The sequence below is a fragment of the Mastigoproctus giganteus genome, chromosome 2, assembly GCF_048544385.1.
Source record: "Mastigoproctus giganteus isolate SK-2022 chromosome 2, ASM4854438v1, whole genome shotgun sequence".
Classification (NCBI taxonomy): domain Eukaryota; kingdom Metazoa; phylum Arthropoda; class Arachnida; order Uropygi; family Thelyphonidae; genus Mastigoproctus; species Mastigoproctus giganteus.
The window spans coordinates 210,480,364-210,495,658 of record NC_143576.1 but is presented as its reverse complement, the minus strand read 5'-3'; the positions used below and the strand labels follow the sequence as shown (position 1 = coordinate 210,495,658).

General features: G+C 38.5%; 1 protein-coding gene across 1 annotated transcript in view; it reads right to left on the bottom strand.

The window, feature by feature from the left end:
• Positions 1 to 15,295, bottom strand: part of LOC150090028 (iroquois-class homeodomain protein irx-2-like) — a 60,342-nt gene that overhangs the window by 31,538 nt on the left and 13,509 nt on the right. The window contains exon 2 of the mRNA XM_090368941.1: positions 3,094 to 3,360. Coding sequence (XP_090225067.1) covers positions 3,094 to 3,360 — 267 coding nt within the window. The remainder of the gene's footprint in view (positions 1 to 3,093; positions 3,361 to 15,295) is intronic.

Below are 15,295 nucleotides of genomic sequence, written 5' to 3'. Positions count from 1 at the left end.
ATCTCTTCGGGCAATCAGGGTTTCAATAAGTCTTTCTCCTTTCTCCAGTACACAAAACGACAGCTTCACTTTTCACTTGTTCTCTCTCTTCTATTTTTCTTTCTCTCTTTCATTCACTCTCTCATATTATCTGTGTGTTTATTACGTATTTATCTATCTGCCTTTGCATCTATTTGTCCATCTGTTTATTACATCCCTCTTTTTATCTATATGTTTAAGTATTTGAGCTCAGATAAGCATTTAAGTGTCCAAATATTTCTGGCTCTTTGCTTATCAACCTTCTCTCTCTCTCTCTCTCTCTCTCTCTCTCTCTCTATCTATTCCTATATTCATTAGCATGAGAAGCATGCACAACTGATGCGAAATCTGCCTCAAGTTTTACACCTCACTTTACGATGATAGCCCGAAAGTGCGTCGGAACATGAAAGTGGTCTGGCTGCCTTTCTGTAGGTGAATGGAATCAGGTGGGAGGTGTCCCCTGATAACTCCCATCACGACTACCAAGATAATCGGCTCTTATGACCTCATTACTGTAAATGCGTCGTTAAAAGCTAGTGAGAAATTGTGGAAATGCATCGAGGGTCCTGTCCAGGTACTATTGGTCGCTTTTAATGAACCACTCTTATGCCGGGTCATTATATAAGGGGGCGGGGTCTCTGTCCCTCTGCTTTCAAAGGGTATGAGCCGCAAATTACGTTGGCTCATAACTATTTCGTCGTGTAGGTCCTACCTTTATTTTATAGCGCGAATTCGCCAACCATATGTTAGACTCCACCTGTTGTGGGGTCTATAAATTCATTAATGACTCACAGACGGATGGGAATAAAGAAATAACTGATAAGAAGCGTTTGTTGGAAGGTTTATGGATGGCGAATGATCACACCATCTGCTCAGGGCACATTAAAACGAAAAATAAATAAAAATCTTCGAGTAATCGTGATGGACCAACTTCCGAGAATTAAAACTATTGGATTTACACTTTGGTAAATACAGAGTTTTCAGACGGATGTCTAAGAAAAAGTGAACCCTCCGAAACCTCCTTTCATCGCTGCGACGCAGTACTTAATGATTCATACGGGGCTTTTTGGTACACTTAATAGCTCTCCATAAAAGAAGAGAAAATTACTCCATCGGTTGGTTGATATAGTTGTAATACAGGATGATTCAAAATTCGCTCAACCCAAACTGAAAAACCTGATTTCTCTAATTTTAAAGCCATCCATGCTGTTTGTTTGTCATTATTAGAAACCCCTATCTAGAAGAACCACCTTTTGCCTTAATTACAGCTCACACACTTCGTGGTATGGATTCCACTTGGTGTCTGAGGGAGTCCAGCTCCAGATTCGACCATTCTTTCATCTGCAAATTTATATGGCGCTTTATAGCCTCAGTTGCTGATGCGCCAATAAAACCCAAACCAAATCTGCAAATTTATCAGCTGCTGTACTGTAGTCGGTAGAAACTGCAAAGTCGAACTGCCCTTTCCAACATATCCTAGACATTCTCAATTGGAATAAGATATGGAAAATTAGACGAGATGTTGTAAATCTTGGGAATATTCCTTCAACCCTTCAAGACAAAAATAAAGAACTGCAGGGTGTTGGTCCAATATAAAAAGATATTCATTGGAAGAACATAATTACGGTATTTATGTGATACCAATGGCTTGTGATCATACCATGTTACAACTTGCATTTGCATACCACACTTTTAATTAAGTTCTGCTAATTGCAAAAGGTTTCTAATTTTTTTTGGCCAGTGAGTGTAGTTATTATAATTACTTGATTGCCTAATCTGATAGCAAAAAAATTAATAAATTTTAATTTTGGACATTTGATCTCCACAAATCTTCAATGACCATGTACTTGTACATTCTACAATCCTTTAATTCAATAAGTGTTGAACCTATTGGAGTTTAACGAATTATATTTTCTCTGACGTTGTATATTTGTCAAAAACCTGAATACCTCCAGTTCACACCACTGTACACACTCCCTGGGGTGTTGTACTAAGAATCACCATGCAGATGTCTACAATTTTTCCAGAAGAAACACACCAGCAATGCCCTCGACCATTATCTTGTCAGCAATTGGCCCCGCGGCGGGGAAGTTGTGTTCAAGAGAGGGTGACCTGGCCAAACCACCCATCGCACCTCGTGAGCTTCGTCTCATTCCCATTTGTCAGACAGCTCGACCCTCTGAGTGTGAGGATGTGTACTCCATCAATCATAATTGTTACACACAGTCCCGATTTTTCGCTGCATCTGTGATTGATCTCTTAATTCTGTCATTACCCAAGAGATCACCTTGGCCTAGAGACATTCCCTTGCCAGCCGAGATAATTCCATCCCAGAGTGATGGATGGAATACCGAGGGCGTAACAAAACAACAAGCCCCCACGCGGAAGGCAATTATTACCTTTAACAGCGGATCAGCGAGATGGATGGGGCATTCGGAAGGCGTGCACATACACACGCATATACATAAATGCACACACACACACATACACGTATATTCGACTGACAGTCAGGATTACACACACACACACACACACGTGTTCATATATAATATAGTATATATATAGGTATAATGAGAATGATAATGCTAATGTATATAAAATTGTATATATATCTTCTCTGTAAGTTCTTGTATATAAAATGTAAAGAATTGTGTGTACAAATAAATGGAAATGGAAAAAATGACAGTCAGGATTAAACCGGCAGACAAGGTGGATTTGGTTCTCATTCGAAACATTCTTCTTACAAACAGAACAAAAATAAACTGTCCAGGAGAAAGAACGTTGCTATTTTATATAATTGCTACGCACATTTAAAACAGATTTATTTTTAACAATATTTACATTCTCGCAGTATGACAAAGTCAAGAATCACAGAGGACAATCTTGCGATGACACATTGATATGTTTGTTTACTTTTTATCTTTTGAATAACTCGGATTAAACTTCGTTAAGCGCGTGCTTTCACGTCTGATATGTTAGGCCTAACGTACTTTAACCGCGCCTGTATTTGAGTATGTTTTAATGGGGCAAATTATTTACGCCCTGACTGTACACAAGAACATCAAAACTACTTACCAGCGAAGAAGAGTACAGAGCCGCTGGGGTGCTCCCGAAGCTTGCCATGTAGCTGGCCTGTTCGGCGTACGCACTGCCGTAGAGGCCGCTCATAGCCAAGCCATTAGCCAAGCGTGGGTAAGTGGACAGAAGACGAGATTCGTAGGCTGTCGGAAGCGAGCACACGGCAGCAGTAGGTGGTGGCTGACCTGCCTGAGCGTCCGCAGTCATCGTGGTCTGAACTGGGTCACAATACGGCGTTGGAGGATGCTGACTCGTCACTAGGAACTGTAAAAAAATGACACAAAGTTTTTAACGAGTCCCTGCGTACACAAAAGGTGTTAAAAACATTTCAATAAGTTGAGGATTACTATTTTTAAACGAGCCATGAGGACGTACTTGTGGAACGAGTTTGTTGACAATACGTTACAGAGATGAGAAGGCGCTGTTGGCGTTTCCAATCCCCTGGTATTTGTGTCAGAGTAGCAATCTGATTAGAGTGAACATTATTTGTACCGCTCCAGTTGGATATACGATGCCATCTAACGGCAATATTGCAGAACGATCTCAGTGCCCCCCTTCGACCGTGTTCTTTTGCTTTCCATATCAATATTTAGATGTTTATATTGATCAGACAGAAAGAGAAAAATAAAAATAAATACTATTATGTATCGTCATTGCTGAAGCGGCTTCAGATTTCGTACAATGGCATTGATTGATTGATCGTTACAAGGTTTTAGGTGCATCAGCAACTTAGGCCCTATTGCGCCTCCGTATTTAATATGTCTGTAAATTGTGTGTGTGTGTTCTGTGGTTGATTTGTTGGTTGCTGGACGTAAAACCCCAGTTTCTGGAAGAAGAAGAAGATCATGCTGTCCTCGCCTTAGACCGACTAACTCGGCCACTTTATAAAAAGGCCAAAAATTCCTCGCGTCATTGATGGGTTTCGAGCTCGGGTCTTTTCCATCTAGGGTGCAGAGGATGGTGATTATTCCAACTGGGCTACCTTGATTTCGCAACTCCAGCTCCTCTACTCTATAACTCAACCGATTGGCTTGCTAAAGCTACAAGAAACACGCAGCCCACTCCTTCGTATGTTTCCTGCAAAGTTAATGAAATTTTGAACGAAACTGAAGAAGTCAGAACAACACAATCCGTGAAAAGCAGCTGTTCTTGCCAGTGAACTCGTATTTCTACAGTAATAAACAAACAGACCTAAAACCACAAAATACTGCAGTTCAGAGATCCGCTATCGTAATGGTGTCTAATACAACTGGGCAAAAAACATCGGTAAACACGTTAAGCAATGTAATTTATGCAATCCAAACACAAATAGTTAGCAAAGAGAGTGACCATTTCTTTGATCATAGCCAAAGAGAGAAATTTGTTGACGTAGGGCGATACCAATGGTAGATACCAAAGTGGAGCAATCAGTTGATCGTTTGATATTTGGTTTTGAGGCAAAAACGTAATAACGAAAGTCTGTCAGGAGACACTCGTATATGCAATCATTTAACAAGGACACTAAAACTGCGCTACACGTACTTCATGGGCATGGAGGGTCCTCACTGTTTGCTCGTTACTCTATCGTGTAGATTATAGATTTACTGTCAACGCAAAGTTTGGATAGGCGAGACATTTTCAGTTTGTTGTGCGAAAAGTATTTGGGAAAGTTTATTCGTGTTGTAGTTCCAATAACGCTCTACTTATACCCGAGTCTTCATTGGTGGGTTTCACTATTGACGTAAACAGACATCCCTCGTTTTCTATACTTATGAATCTCCGATTTCCAATTATTAGATCCTATTATTGATTGCGATTCTGATTAAAGAATTCTTTGGTGAAACAGATTTAGTATTTCCTGAGATACGAAATGTGTTTTACCTTAGCATACTGTTCCTCCAGTTGGAGTTGAGCCCTAAAACCATTGTTGAAATCCTAGTATTTTTATGGGCGTTGTCTCTTCAAACTGTAATCTGCACCTTCCCTCTACATATTCTCCTAAATTTGTTCGAATATATTGGTTGATCAGCCGCCATCATTCATTGCTCAACTTCCATCTGCGATAGTAGAGTATCGGGGATGGACTGCATCAACCCCTTGTGTTTGAATCAGATTATTATATCTAAATGATTATAGGAACATGTCGCTTTAAGGCGATATTGTCATTGATCCACTTCGTCTACTAAAGGGATGAAGTGGATCATTTATATTTTGCGTCTTGGGTTGCAATGGATCAGTTTCCATTGATGCACGAAGCAGCATAGAAGACGTATATAAGTTCATGAACCATAACTGAACTACTTAGCAAGTAGAAAGCCACCGCGCCTGCGTATATCGTATCTTTAAAGTTTCGTGTGTTCTATGATTGGTATTCCCTTTTTTGCAGGATTAAAAATCTACTAAACGGTTTAATTTCTCTCGAAATTTGGGGGAAAAAAAGAATCATTCAATTCTCCACGGTCTCGAACCCACAACTTTTCCAAACGGTGTTGGAGTACAACAAATTGTAGATGCTACGCTGAACAAACTGATATGGGTATTGCAAAAGGACATATGGTGTAAGCTCAAAAGGTGATGAAAGTCTTGTACGTAGTGGAGTTACTGATGAATTTGGAGAGAGCCTTTAACTCTGTGGGAAGGTGACCGTAAAAATTGATGATAAGTATATTCAGTTTTCCTTACATTCGAATTAATTTCAATTTAAACTGTATTGTAAACTTCTTACTAAAAGTTTAACTTGATCCCTTTCATTCTTCCATCTCGATTTCTTCCCTTCTCACCCCATGAATCTCTAACTTCGAAATATCTAAGCAAAATACTGTACCATGAAAATAATTTCAAGAATGCTTGAAAATAATGAAGATATTTTCAAGAACCCGGCAGTAATATTTTGGAGTTAATTTATTTTTCATCCCGTTTCTTTGTCTCCTCCTGCGTATTATAAATAAGAGATGCATTCATAGTTCCACGCTGACAAATATCTCAACCAGTACACTTCATGGAGTGTACTGATTGAGATACACTTCCTGAAAATAGATAGATGTTGTACCTTTCTCGTACTAATTTGGAAAACTTTATAATGACAGCCTAACACTTACCTATCAGTCCAAGAGCATTTATCACATTTCTCTCTCTCTCTCTCCAAAATTGTTAATATTCATATCATCACTCTACCTATTGGTACAGCAACTAGTACAACAGTTTTTTTAATAATTAATCCAAACGTACCTGCTCAGCTAGACATTTTAATTTAACTCCTAATTATATTAACCTATATAATCTTTATAATTACTTCTAATTAACCTTCCACCCAGAACGTGTATACGAGAAGCTTAAGTTTCACTTCCTGTACAATGTCCTCTACCATTATCACAATGACTAAGTTGAAAAATTGTTTCCTGCTTCTTCTAAATCTATTCTAAATCTTCTTCTTCTATATAAATTCAGCAACCATTTCCAGTTACACTTCAAACTCAACATATCCTCTATTACATAGTCGTATATAGAAATAATTAATTAAATTTTATCGGGTCCTCTTAGTAATCAAGCGTCCCAATCAGAGATTGCGAATTTTAGAGAACTTAGAGTTTCCCAATATTTTTTTAGATCTGACCCATTTAGACCCTTGATCCAACGAAGAATTTTTATTTTATCTTGCCATGAATCCAATTTGCTCCAGTTTCTATAACCCTTTCATGGGAAACCGTATTAAATGCTTCATCGAAGTCAAGGTAAATTAAGGTCAAAGTTGTTTCTTCATCCAACTGTTTTATGGGAAGTTATAATTAATATTTCCTTAAATTTGATAGTTTCCTTCATTACAGATATATCTTTTAAAACAAGTTATATTTTACTGTTTATGAGTAATAATATTTTATTAATAGTTTATTAACTAGACTATCCCTCCATCATTCAAATAATAGACCGCTCTATCAGAGATTGGTGTTACGTATATTTGAGTGAATGATAAAATATCAATGCTACGTATGATGTGCTGGGATGTTCACGTCTAGAGAACCATGAGTGGTCCAACAACCAGAATACATCCAGCCAACGACAGCCATCTGGCTGAAGCTATTTGTTAATGTGAGAGGTCAATGCAATATGTGGATCCTATCACCGATGGGTATAGCAGAAGACGATTTCACAGAGTTCCACCCTTGTCAGATGAAATCAAGCCGCTACGAGTACAGTGAACACAGAAAAACCAACACTGAACATTTCTGGACTGGAAAAATTGGGCTTCCATCGAAGAACTTAGTTTCCAGTAGTTCCATGCTGAAGACAGGATTTAGTTACGTGGTAGGAGCATGAATTAATGGACACATCGTGCCAGGTGTCAACGCTACCAGCTGGTGGTCGGAGTTGTAATGATGTGGAGAGAATTTTTTAGAACACGTTAAGTCCCTTTATACTGGTGGTTGAATGTGTGAGATGCATCCCCTCTTGCTCACAGTTTATCCATCTGGTACAGGTTACTTCCAGCACGATAACGCTCCATGTCACAAGGCACAGGACCATTCTCGAATGATTCCAGATGAATGAGACGACTTTACCATAATTTATTGTCTGTTCAATCTCCGGATCTTGACTTATTCGAGCATCTGTGTCATGTTTTGGAATAGTCTGTTCGCAGCACAGATCTGTGCGCAATCGAGTCTGCGTTGATCGGCAGCCCCTGTAACGCTTTCGGCCATGCCCCGAGGACTTGAGGCTGTTCTTAGGTATAAAGTAACAATCACTTGCCACTAGGCCAGTGTACATAATAAATCGGCGGCCACGCAGTGTATGGTTAGTTTGAGAGAGAGTGGGTAAGGGAGGTCACACTTAAGATTAAATGTCTCGAATGCAAAACGGACTCGTTCCAGCGTGATCTATAAGTAAGTGTGTATCCTGTAGAACTGGAAGAACCTTCGCACAAAAGATACAATTTGAATGGACACGCAACACTGATAATACAGATATATCTTTTTATGCTGGTTATCATCGGTTGTGGCAGTCCTGGGTAGCTGGAGATTAATTTCATGATATTTTGGTTTCCACGGTATCAGAAGTTTTCTAGCCAACTTTAAATTCAACATTACATTATACTGAACTGAAATACACTGAAGGATAAACTTTTAAAACTATAAAAATTTTGCTACAAGGAAGAAATTAAAGTTTTTTCCCGCTTTTTTGTTGTGGTCTTTTTTTTTTTTTGTTTTCGCGATGAGATCCGCTAAGTGTCTTAGCTTTCTGAAAGAGGTTTATCTTAGATAATCAGTTAAGAACTGTCAGTAAAAAAAATGTATTAAATATTCATGAATTCAGTCAACAAAATTGCAAACAAATTTTTATTAAATAAGTATTGATTAAAGTTTTTAATTATCTCGTGAGGCTTTGACAAAAAAGGTTTTACTTTGAAAAAAAAAAAAAAAAGAAAGGAAAAATTCTCTCCTTCCCTGATCTTTGCGTATTGTAGTAAAGACAGAAAAATATGCGTAATTGACATTAATTTCAATAGTTCTCATTTATCAGCTTCTTAAATCCCGGATGTAAGCTGGACCATCGACTTGGAACTGGATATTATTAACCATGCACCCTGTTTTGCAGAGGGAGTAAAATGGGGTGCATGGTGAGGATGCATCCCGAATCTACATCAGGGTGCATGGTTATGATGCACCCTGATGTAGATTCGCCATTTATGTGATGTTCTAACCAGAGTATAATCATCATCTATCACGTGGAAATGGTGTATTATTTTGGCAAATTTAAGAACTGATTTTGACTTCTTAAAATCACTACTCCTCCTTAAGTCATCCTTACTGACAGTCTTGAACGGTTTGAGGAAACCAAAAATAAGAAATGGCTTTCTTCGAAATTTATAGGTGCCATTTCCACTATAGATTCGCTAATACAGAGTTAGACAGCAATCTTTCTCATCGTGGTAACAGATTAAAACTGAACATCTATCCATTACGCTGCATTAATATCGAACTGCTATCCATTACACTACTCAAGAAGGTGACAATTATATTCTTCATTATTTTACCGGGGGGCACAGGGACCAAGAAGTCGGCAGAAACAACTGAATTAAAGTTGTATTTAATTAGCGGGTGAAGTCACACCTTATTCAGCTGTTGCTTCCCTCGGGAGAAAGGAACTAAAACAGGGGACCATTTATGTAATTAACCCCCCAAGGGTACGGAATTTGTTAATTCCCCACACAAATCATTTGTCAAAGAATGTGGCTCGTTTCAAAACTGCTTATCCACGCTGCTTTTATGACTGTGATGATTAAAGTGCGCCTGCGATATTAAACAGTGACCTAAAAATTAGCGAGAACATAATGTGCCACCAAAACTGCGGTCTTTATTCAAGACGGTGGTTTTGGTGGCACATACATCAAATGTTTTGTTAGGCGCGATGCCCTGCATCGTTAAACACGAGTTCAACTTTGTCCTGTCGGCGGGCAGACCGCTCTAGCTTAGGGCAATGCTAGCCGGTCAGCTTCCCTCAGACAACAGATTTCGTCCCTTATTAAATATCTCGAGACAACTATCGTACGAAACCACAAAGGCCGATGTTGAACTCCATAAACGGAGTGATTGGGAGGAGACAGGAGACTACAAGGAAGTACAAATGTTTCTCTATCACTTGTTGATTAACAATCCATCATTTCTCTATCTCTTATACCATTAAATTGCTGGTTTCATTACGCTGTAAGAAGCTAGTGAGAGTTTCATAAACTGTCAATGTCTATAATTCACTTCAAATGAAAAATTTTCAGTCAAAAATGCCACAAATTATATAGGAGGCGCGTACATCCGATTCGGATACAGCGCTGTAATGTTTTGAAAAGGAAAGATAGTAATAAAATATTGGTGCGCAAAATTTACCGAGATAATATACAAAAAAAGTACAAACTTTAGACTGTAAGGGAGACAAGAGTCAATTGCAAAACCAACGAGGGCCGACTGAAACAGATGCATTCAGGAGGGCCACCGCCTTTGACATAACGTGGCCTGGACAATGCTCCCCCCTCCCACGTATTCACTACTTGGATTCCCTCCAGTCGCTATCCGGCATAGTAGAGGCAGCGAGATTGTGCACTAGCTGATCCATGCCTCATAGAGTTACCAAATTATTCGGTTCGAAGAACTATCTAATGGCTGGCCTGCGAACACCGCTTAATAACACTCTCGAAGTGTAAGGAAGATTGGATCTTGCCAGGATGCCCACCACAACCTCAAAAACAACAATCTTAGTGCATGATGAAAGAGATGGGATTGCCGGAACTTTCTCTGGAGATTAAACACGCGTTTTACCACTTTAAGCCTCCAATAAGCAAAGTTGTGGTATTGCACCGAATGAGAGTCATCCACCATCTAGCATTGGCTGGTGATGCAAAGGGGCAACGTTCTCCTGTATTGTGATATAAATTAGTGGAAAAATTATACTACAGAGATTTTTCTAGCAGACCTTTTGTATTCTTCTATGGATTATGCAACTTTTGCAGTAGAATTACGTCTTCTTAATTTTACTCAGTGTTACTACAAGATTCTTCTGCTCTTAATACAGATGTTTTCACTTCCTTTTCAAAGAATGTAGTCCTGTTGTAATAATTCTGTTTAATTACTGTCCTCATAGTGTCTGTTAATTTTTCGCTTTTAAGTAAGATCATATAATTCCAATTTATAAAATAAATAAAAATGGGGCAAACACAGAACTGATCACATTAGTTATTGCCCAATCATCGTATTCAACGCTCTCGCCAAAAATCTTTAAAATGTTAATGTTCAAAGTATCCCAATTATCTACTTTCATTATCCTTTCCTTCTTCCTTTTTTTCTTTTGTGCAACTTATAGTCTGGTCAATAAGTTATTGTCGACTAAATCAGTTTAAAGATATACCACATATTTTGAACAGATATAATTTTAACAAATTATTAAACCCACTACTGGCTTGTCATGTCTGCCCTAGTCCCTCCTCAGTAGCACAGTGGGTATAATCACAGTCATGACCACACCAGGTGAAAAAGACCTGAGTTTGAGAGCCGCCAAATTGCAAGGTGTTTCATCACGAAGAGTTACTAAGTAACTCAATGTAATACGAGTAGTAACATCATTGGAAGTTGCAGATTCATAACTTAACAACACACTGCAATTTTTCGAAAATGATTAACTATGTTGAAAGACAGGAGTAACTGGAAGCTAAAAAAAAGCGCTATTTGAAAGACGAAACAGAATTAGAAAACTCTGTTGAAATCGTCTTTACAGTTTATCCAAAAATACAGCAAATCGTTGAGCTTACAACATTTTGAACCGTTCTTTCAAGCGCAATGTATCAGGATGACAAGTTGGCCACTGCACTGGTACAGTTGAATAACGTGTGTGTGGAAAAGTCATTAACTTCATCGAAATACGTTAATTTGTTCCCAATGCTGACATTCGTAGAGTTAATATTGCCCAATTTCCAGTTCTTCAACCTTGTGGCGCGACTATATTTATCCTAACCTACGTTTTTTTTTCATATTTAGCAGACACATCATAGTAACAGTTTGGTATTCAACATCTGATCATGCGCTGTTCTGAGCTCAGCCGAACAAGCGCTTTCGATGCTAGGAGAGGCGACATGAATTGATAACCTCGCAGTTACAACACGGTCTCATGGCCGGTCACACTATAGCGTCTGTTACATTTTTCATGCAACGACATTCTTAAAAGTCAGGAAAGGACGTTAATAGAGTGGCCATTCGTTGTTGACATGTGTCAGGTATGGCATACTCAATGATGCTATATCTGTCTCTACACCTCCTTTTAATAAATATTTGATGCCGACTCCATTAATGCAGTTAGGATTTAATGTTGATAGAAACGTGGTGTATTAGAATCGTAATGGTTAGATAACGATGGGAGCATTTGACCACATTGTGTTCCTAGATTTTCACTGGATATTTAGAGCTTCATCATTCATCATCAGCAACTTAGGCCATATTGCACCGTATATAATGTCTATAAATTGCGTCTGTTCTGTGGTTAATTTACTATCTGCTGGACAAAAAAACCCGAATTTCTGGGATAAAAAATCATGCTATCTATGCCTGAGATCGACTAACCCAGCCACGTTGTGAGAAAGACCCATAAAAAATCCCTCGAGTCATTGAGGGCATTTGAACTCAGGGCTTTTCCACCTAACACACTCAGTCTGCTTGAAAATAAACCCGAATTCCATTCTTTGTATGAGGAAATGTGGCTTGTGATATACTCCACATTTCTTGGCATTGAAACCCATAAAACAAGAATGGTTTTCTATTGTTTTAAAACAGAATTCGACACTTTAAACAAACCTTTACTACAGGTTCCAATAAGTTTTTAGAGCGGCAAATGGCCCTAAAACCATTCAGCTGGCCGCTTTAGATTTTTATTGAAAAATTACACGTATTTAACCTTCGTATAAGCCCCCAACTGCGATGGAACTTGGCCATTTTAAAAATTCTTAGAAATTATGTAAAACTGGCCATTATTATATTCAGATTAGGGTTATTGAATACCAAACAAAAACATCTAAGGTTCGTGTCTGAGGATTATCTCGATAAAATCCTTGACACCAACAGTCTTCCTTAATTCTCCAATCCGGTATCTTCTACTTTGTCATCAGATATTATTTCTAATCAAATTCAGCGCAGTAATAAAGTCCCCAACAAATCCATCCTCTTTCAATTTTCTGTCAGGAGAAAATCGGGCTTGTTAACTATGGTAGGCAGCTGTCTCAATTTCCGGCAATCTCTCTTTCTATCTCTCGGGCGCGAATAATGCTTACCAGCCTCCTGATGATATGGAAAAGAAAGAAAAAGAAAAAAAGAGTCATTTAGAAAAATCGCTTTATAATTAACATGGTCATGTTTGTTGTAGAAGCAGGAGAAAAAAGATGGTCATTCATCATTCCAAACAGCCCTGATGTTGAGAACACTAACAATTATGCATTCAAATAAAAGAGATGTCGGTCTCTGGAGCTAATGACAGTTTTTAATGTATTCATCCACCGGAAGAGGGGGACACTGAGCGCTCAGGGCGATCGTCTCTACTTTAATTCTTTTTTCGCCAGTTCAACACGGTGCGAAATAGATATGTAACCACCCCTAATACGTTTCTCTAGACCTAGAGGTGGAAGGAACTCAGGGGGAGCTTCGATGTGTTTTCTCATTATTCGGGGTATCCGGGCAAATTGAGTTTTGTAAATAAGAACTGCGCGCGCAAAGTTTACGCTATAATGAGAGGGTAAAAGAGGGGTGGAAGACGATATATTTTTTATGGATGAAAAACTTATTGAACGTAATAGTGAGTTGATTAATTGGGCGCAATAATAATTCTTGAACTGATCAGCTTGGCCGTGCTGAATATAAATTATCAATTGAAGGGATGTCGCGTTTGTGTCATTGATGATAGAGACTATGACAATCATAGGAGTTAAAAAATGAATTTTTATGCAAGGTCCCCCCCATCGCAAATAAATTTTAATTGCTAATGTCTCCATAAATGGCCTATTATACGTTTCAAAGTCGAAGAATTAAGACGTCTTGTTTATTGCCGTGTCATTCCCAGATATGAGAATCTTAGAATGATCCAAGGTATTTCTTAACTGGCCAACAACATTAAACACTCACTTTAATCTTCCTACATGGATTTTTTTAGCCAGTCACTACCAACGTGAGAGAATCTGCACCAGAGCCTTTCCACAACCACCATTCAAAGCTCAATGAGAATAAAAAGCAGTTCGATTAACTCATTTTTACATTGTTCCAAGCGCTAACATAATATTATGCGTTCATAAGGATTTTATTTTATTATTATTAATCATAAATTTATGAGAGAGAGAGAGTTAAGAAACCGAGGTATAGACTTATGTAAACTGTGTGATTTATACTCGAAAATGGTTGTAAAGAAGTCAGTCACCTGATATGATTCGAGATAAATTCACACTTGGATGAGTCGTCAAGGTTCGCACGTTTTGCTCTTTTGCTGATCACTCATAAGTACAACTTGCTTTTCTTGACAAGCTACCAAAGGCGTATCTTGTTGTGAACAACGATTGTACGTAATATTGTGTACATTAATCTGAACTGAGGAACATTAATAAACTCTCCAGATAATTCTCTGATAAACAGTTTTGTGCCATTAGCATATCCTGCGGAGAATTATGATTTTTTTAAAAATTTCTTCACTCAGTTGCCATTGATGAGGTGCCGATAAACACCAAAACGGCTGTATGGCTAATGGCACACAAATAGTAGTATACTCTTCTCCTTTTGGGAGCAGTGCTTTTTATTTGAAGTGCAGGCAACGCATAGTAACTTGGTTCGCAATCTGAGATGATGATTATGATGATTTTGTAGCAAAAGTACCTTTGTGGTATATACACAACTGAGGCGTTTACAACACCTAAAATACATTGAGAAATATTTAAACTTTTTCCCCCATTATGTTTTGATTTTTACAGTGGAGATGTATAAAATAAATACGTAAGAACGTAAGAAAGCGAAAGTAAAAGCAAGACTTAAAATATGTACACAAAACTGGACGTAGTTTAAGTGGAAAAGGTAGAGGAACAGGATCGAGAGAGTAGGTCGAGAAAGTAGGCAGTGTTTTTCACAATAAAATTGAAAACACTGGCAAAGGTACTGAAAATTATTACTTTCCTAATAATTTTGGTTTCTGTGATGGCAAAGAATCACCAGAATTGGATACTCAGCTGGTAATGGGGTATGTGATCCAAAGAATCCGTATTCCAATTGTATCATATATACGACATGAAACCATGACTAGTGTTTGTTGGAGAATAATTGAAGGCCGGTTAGGTTTGTGTAGGTGCAGAGTTTGTGGAAAGATAATGGGCCCGCTGATGTCCGTGGACATCAGCCGGCCCTTTGATTGGATGTACCTACGGGGACGAGGTATATCCAATCAAAGTGATGACTACAACCAGCAGGATTATATCTGTGCTATTGTTCGACGTTATGAAGAAGGTTTTAGGACAGTGGTCTTTCTCTTCTTTTCTAGTCTGGACAGTGGAACATTCCAATCCATCAAAGCACGTGTGGGATGAAATCAAGGGACATCGAATATTCGAATATGCGAATTCGCTTCCAGCCACCATCCAGTCGTCATGGGTGAGCATAAGGAAATATTACCTTCTCCTGAAGTCCATGCCGAAGCAAATTACTTTTGTTTTCCAGGCGAA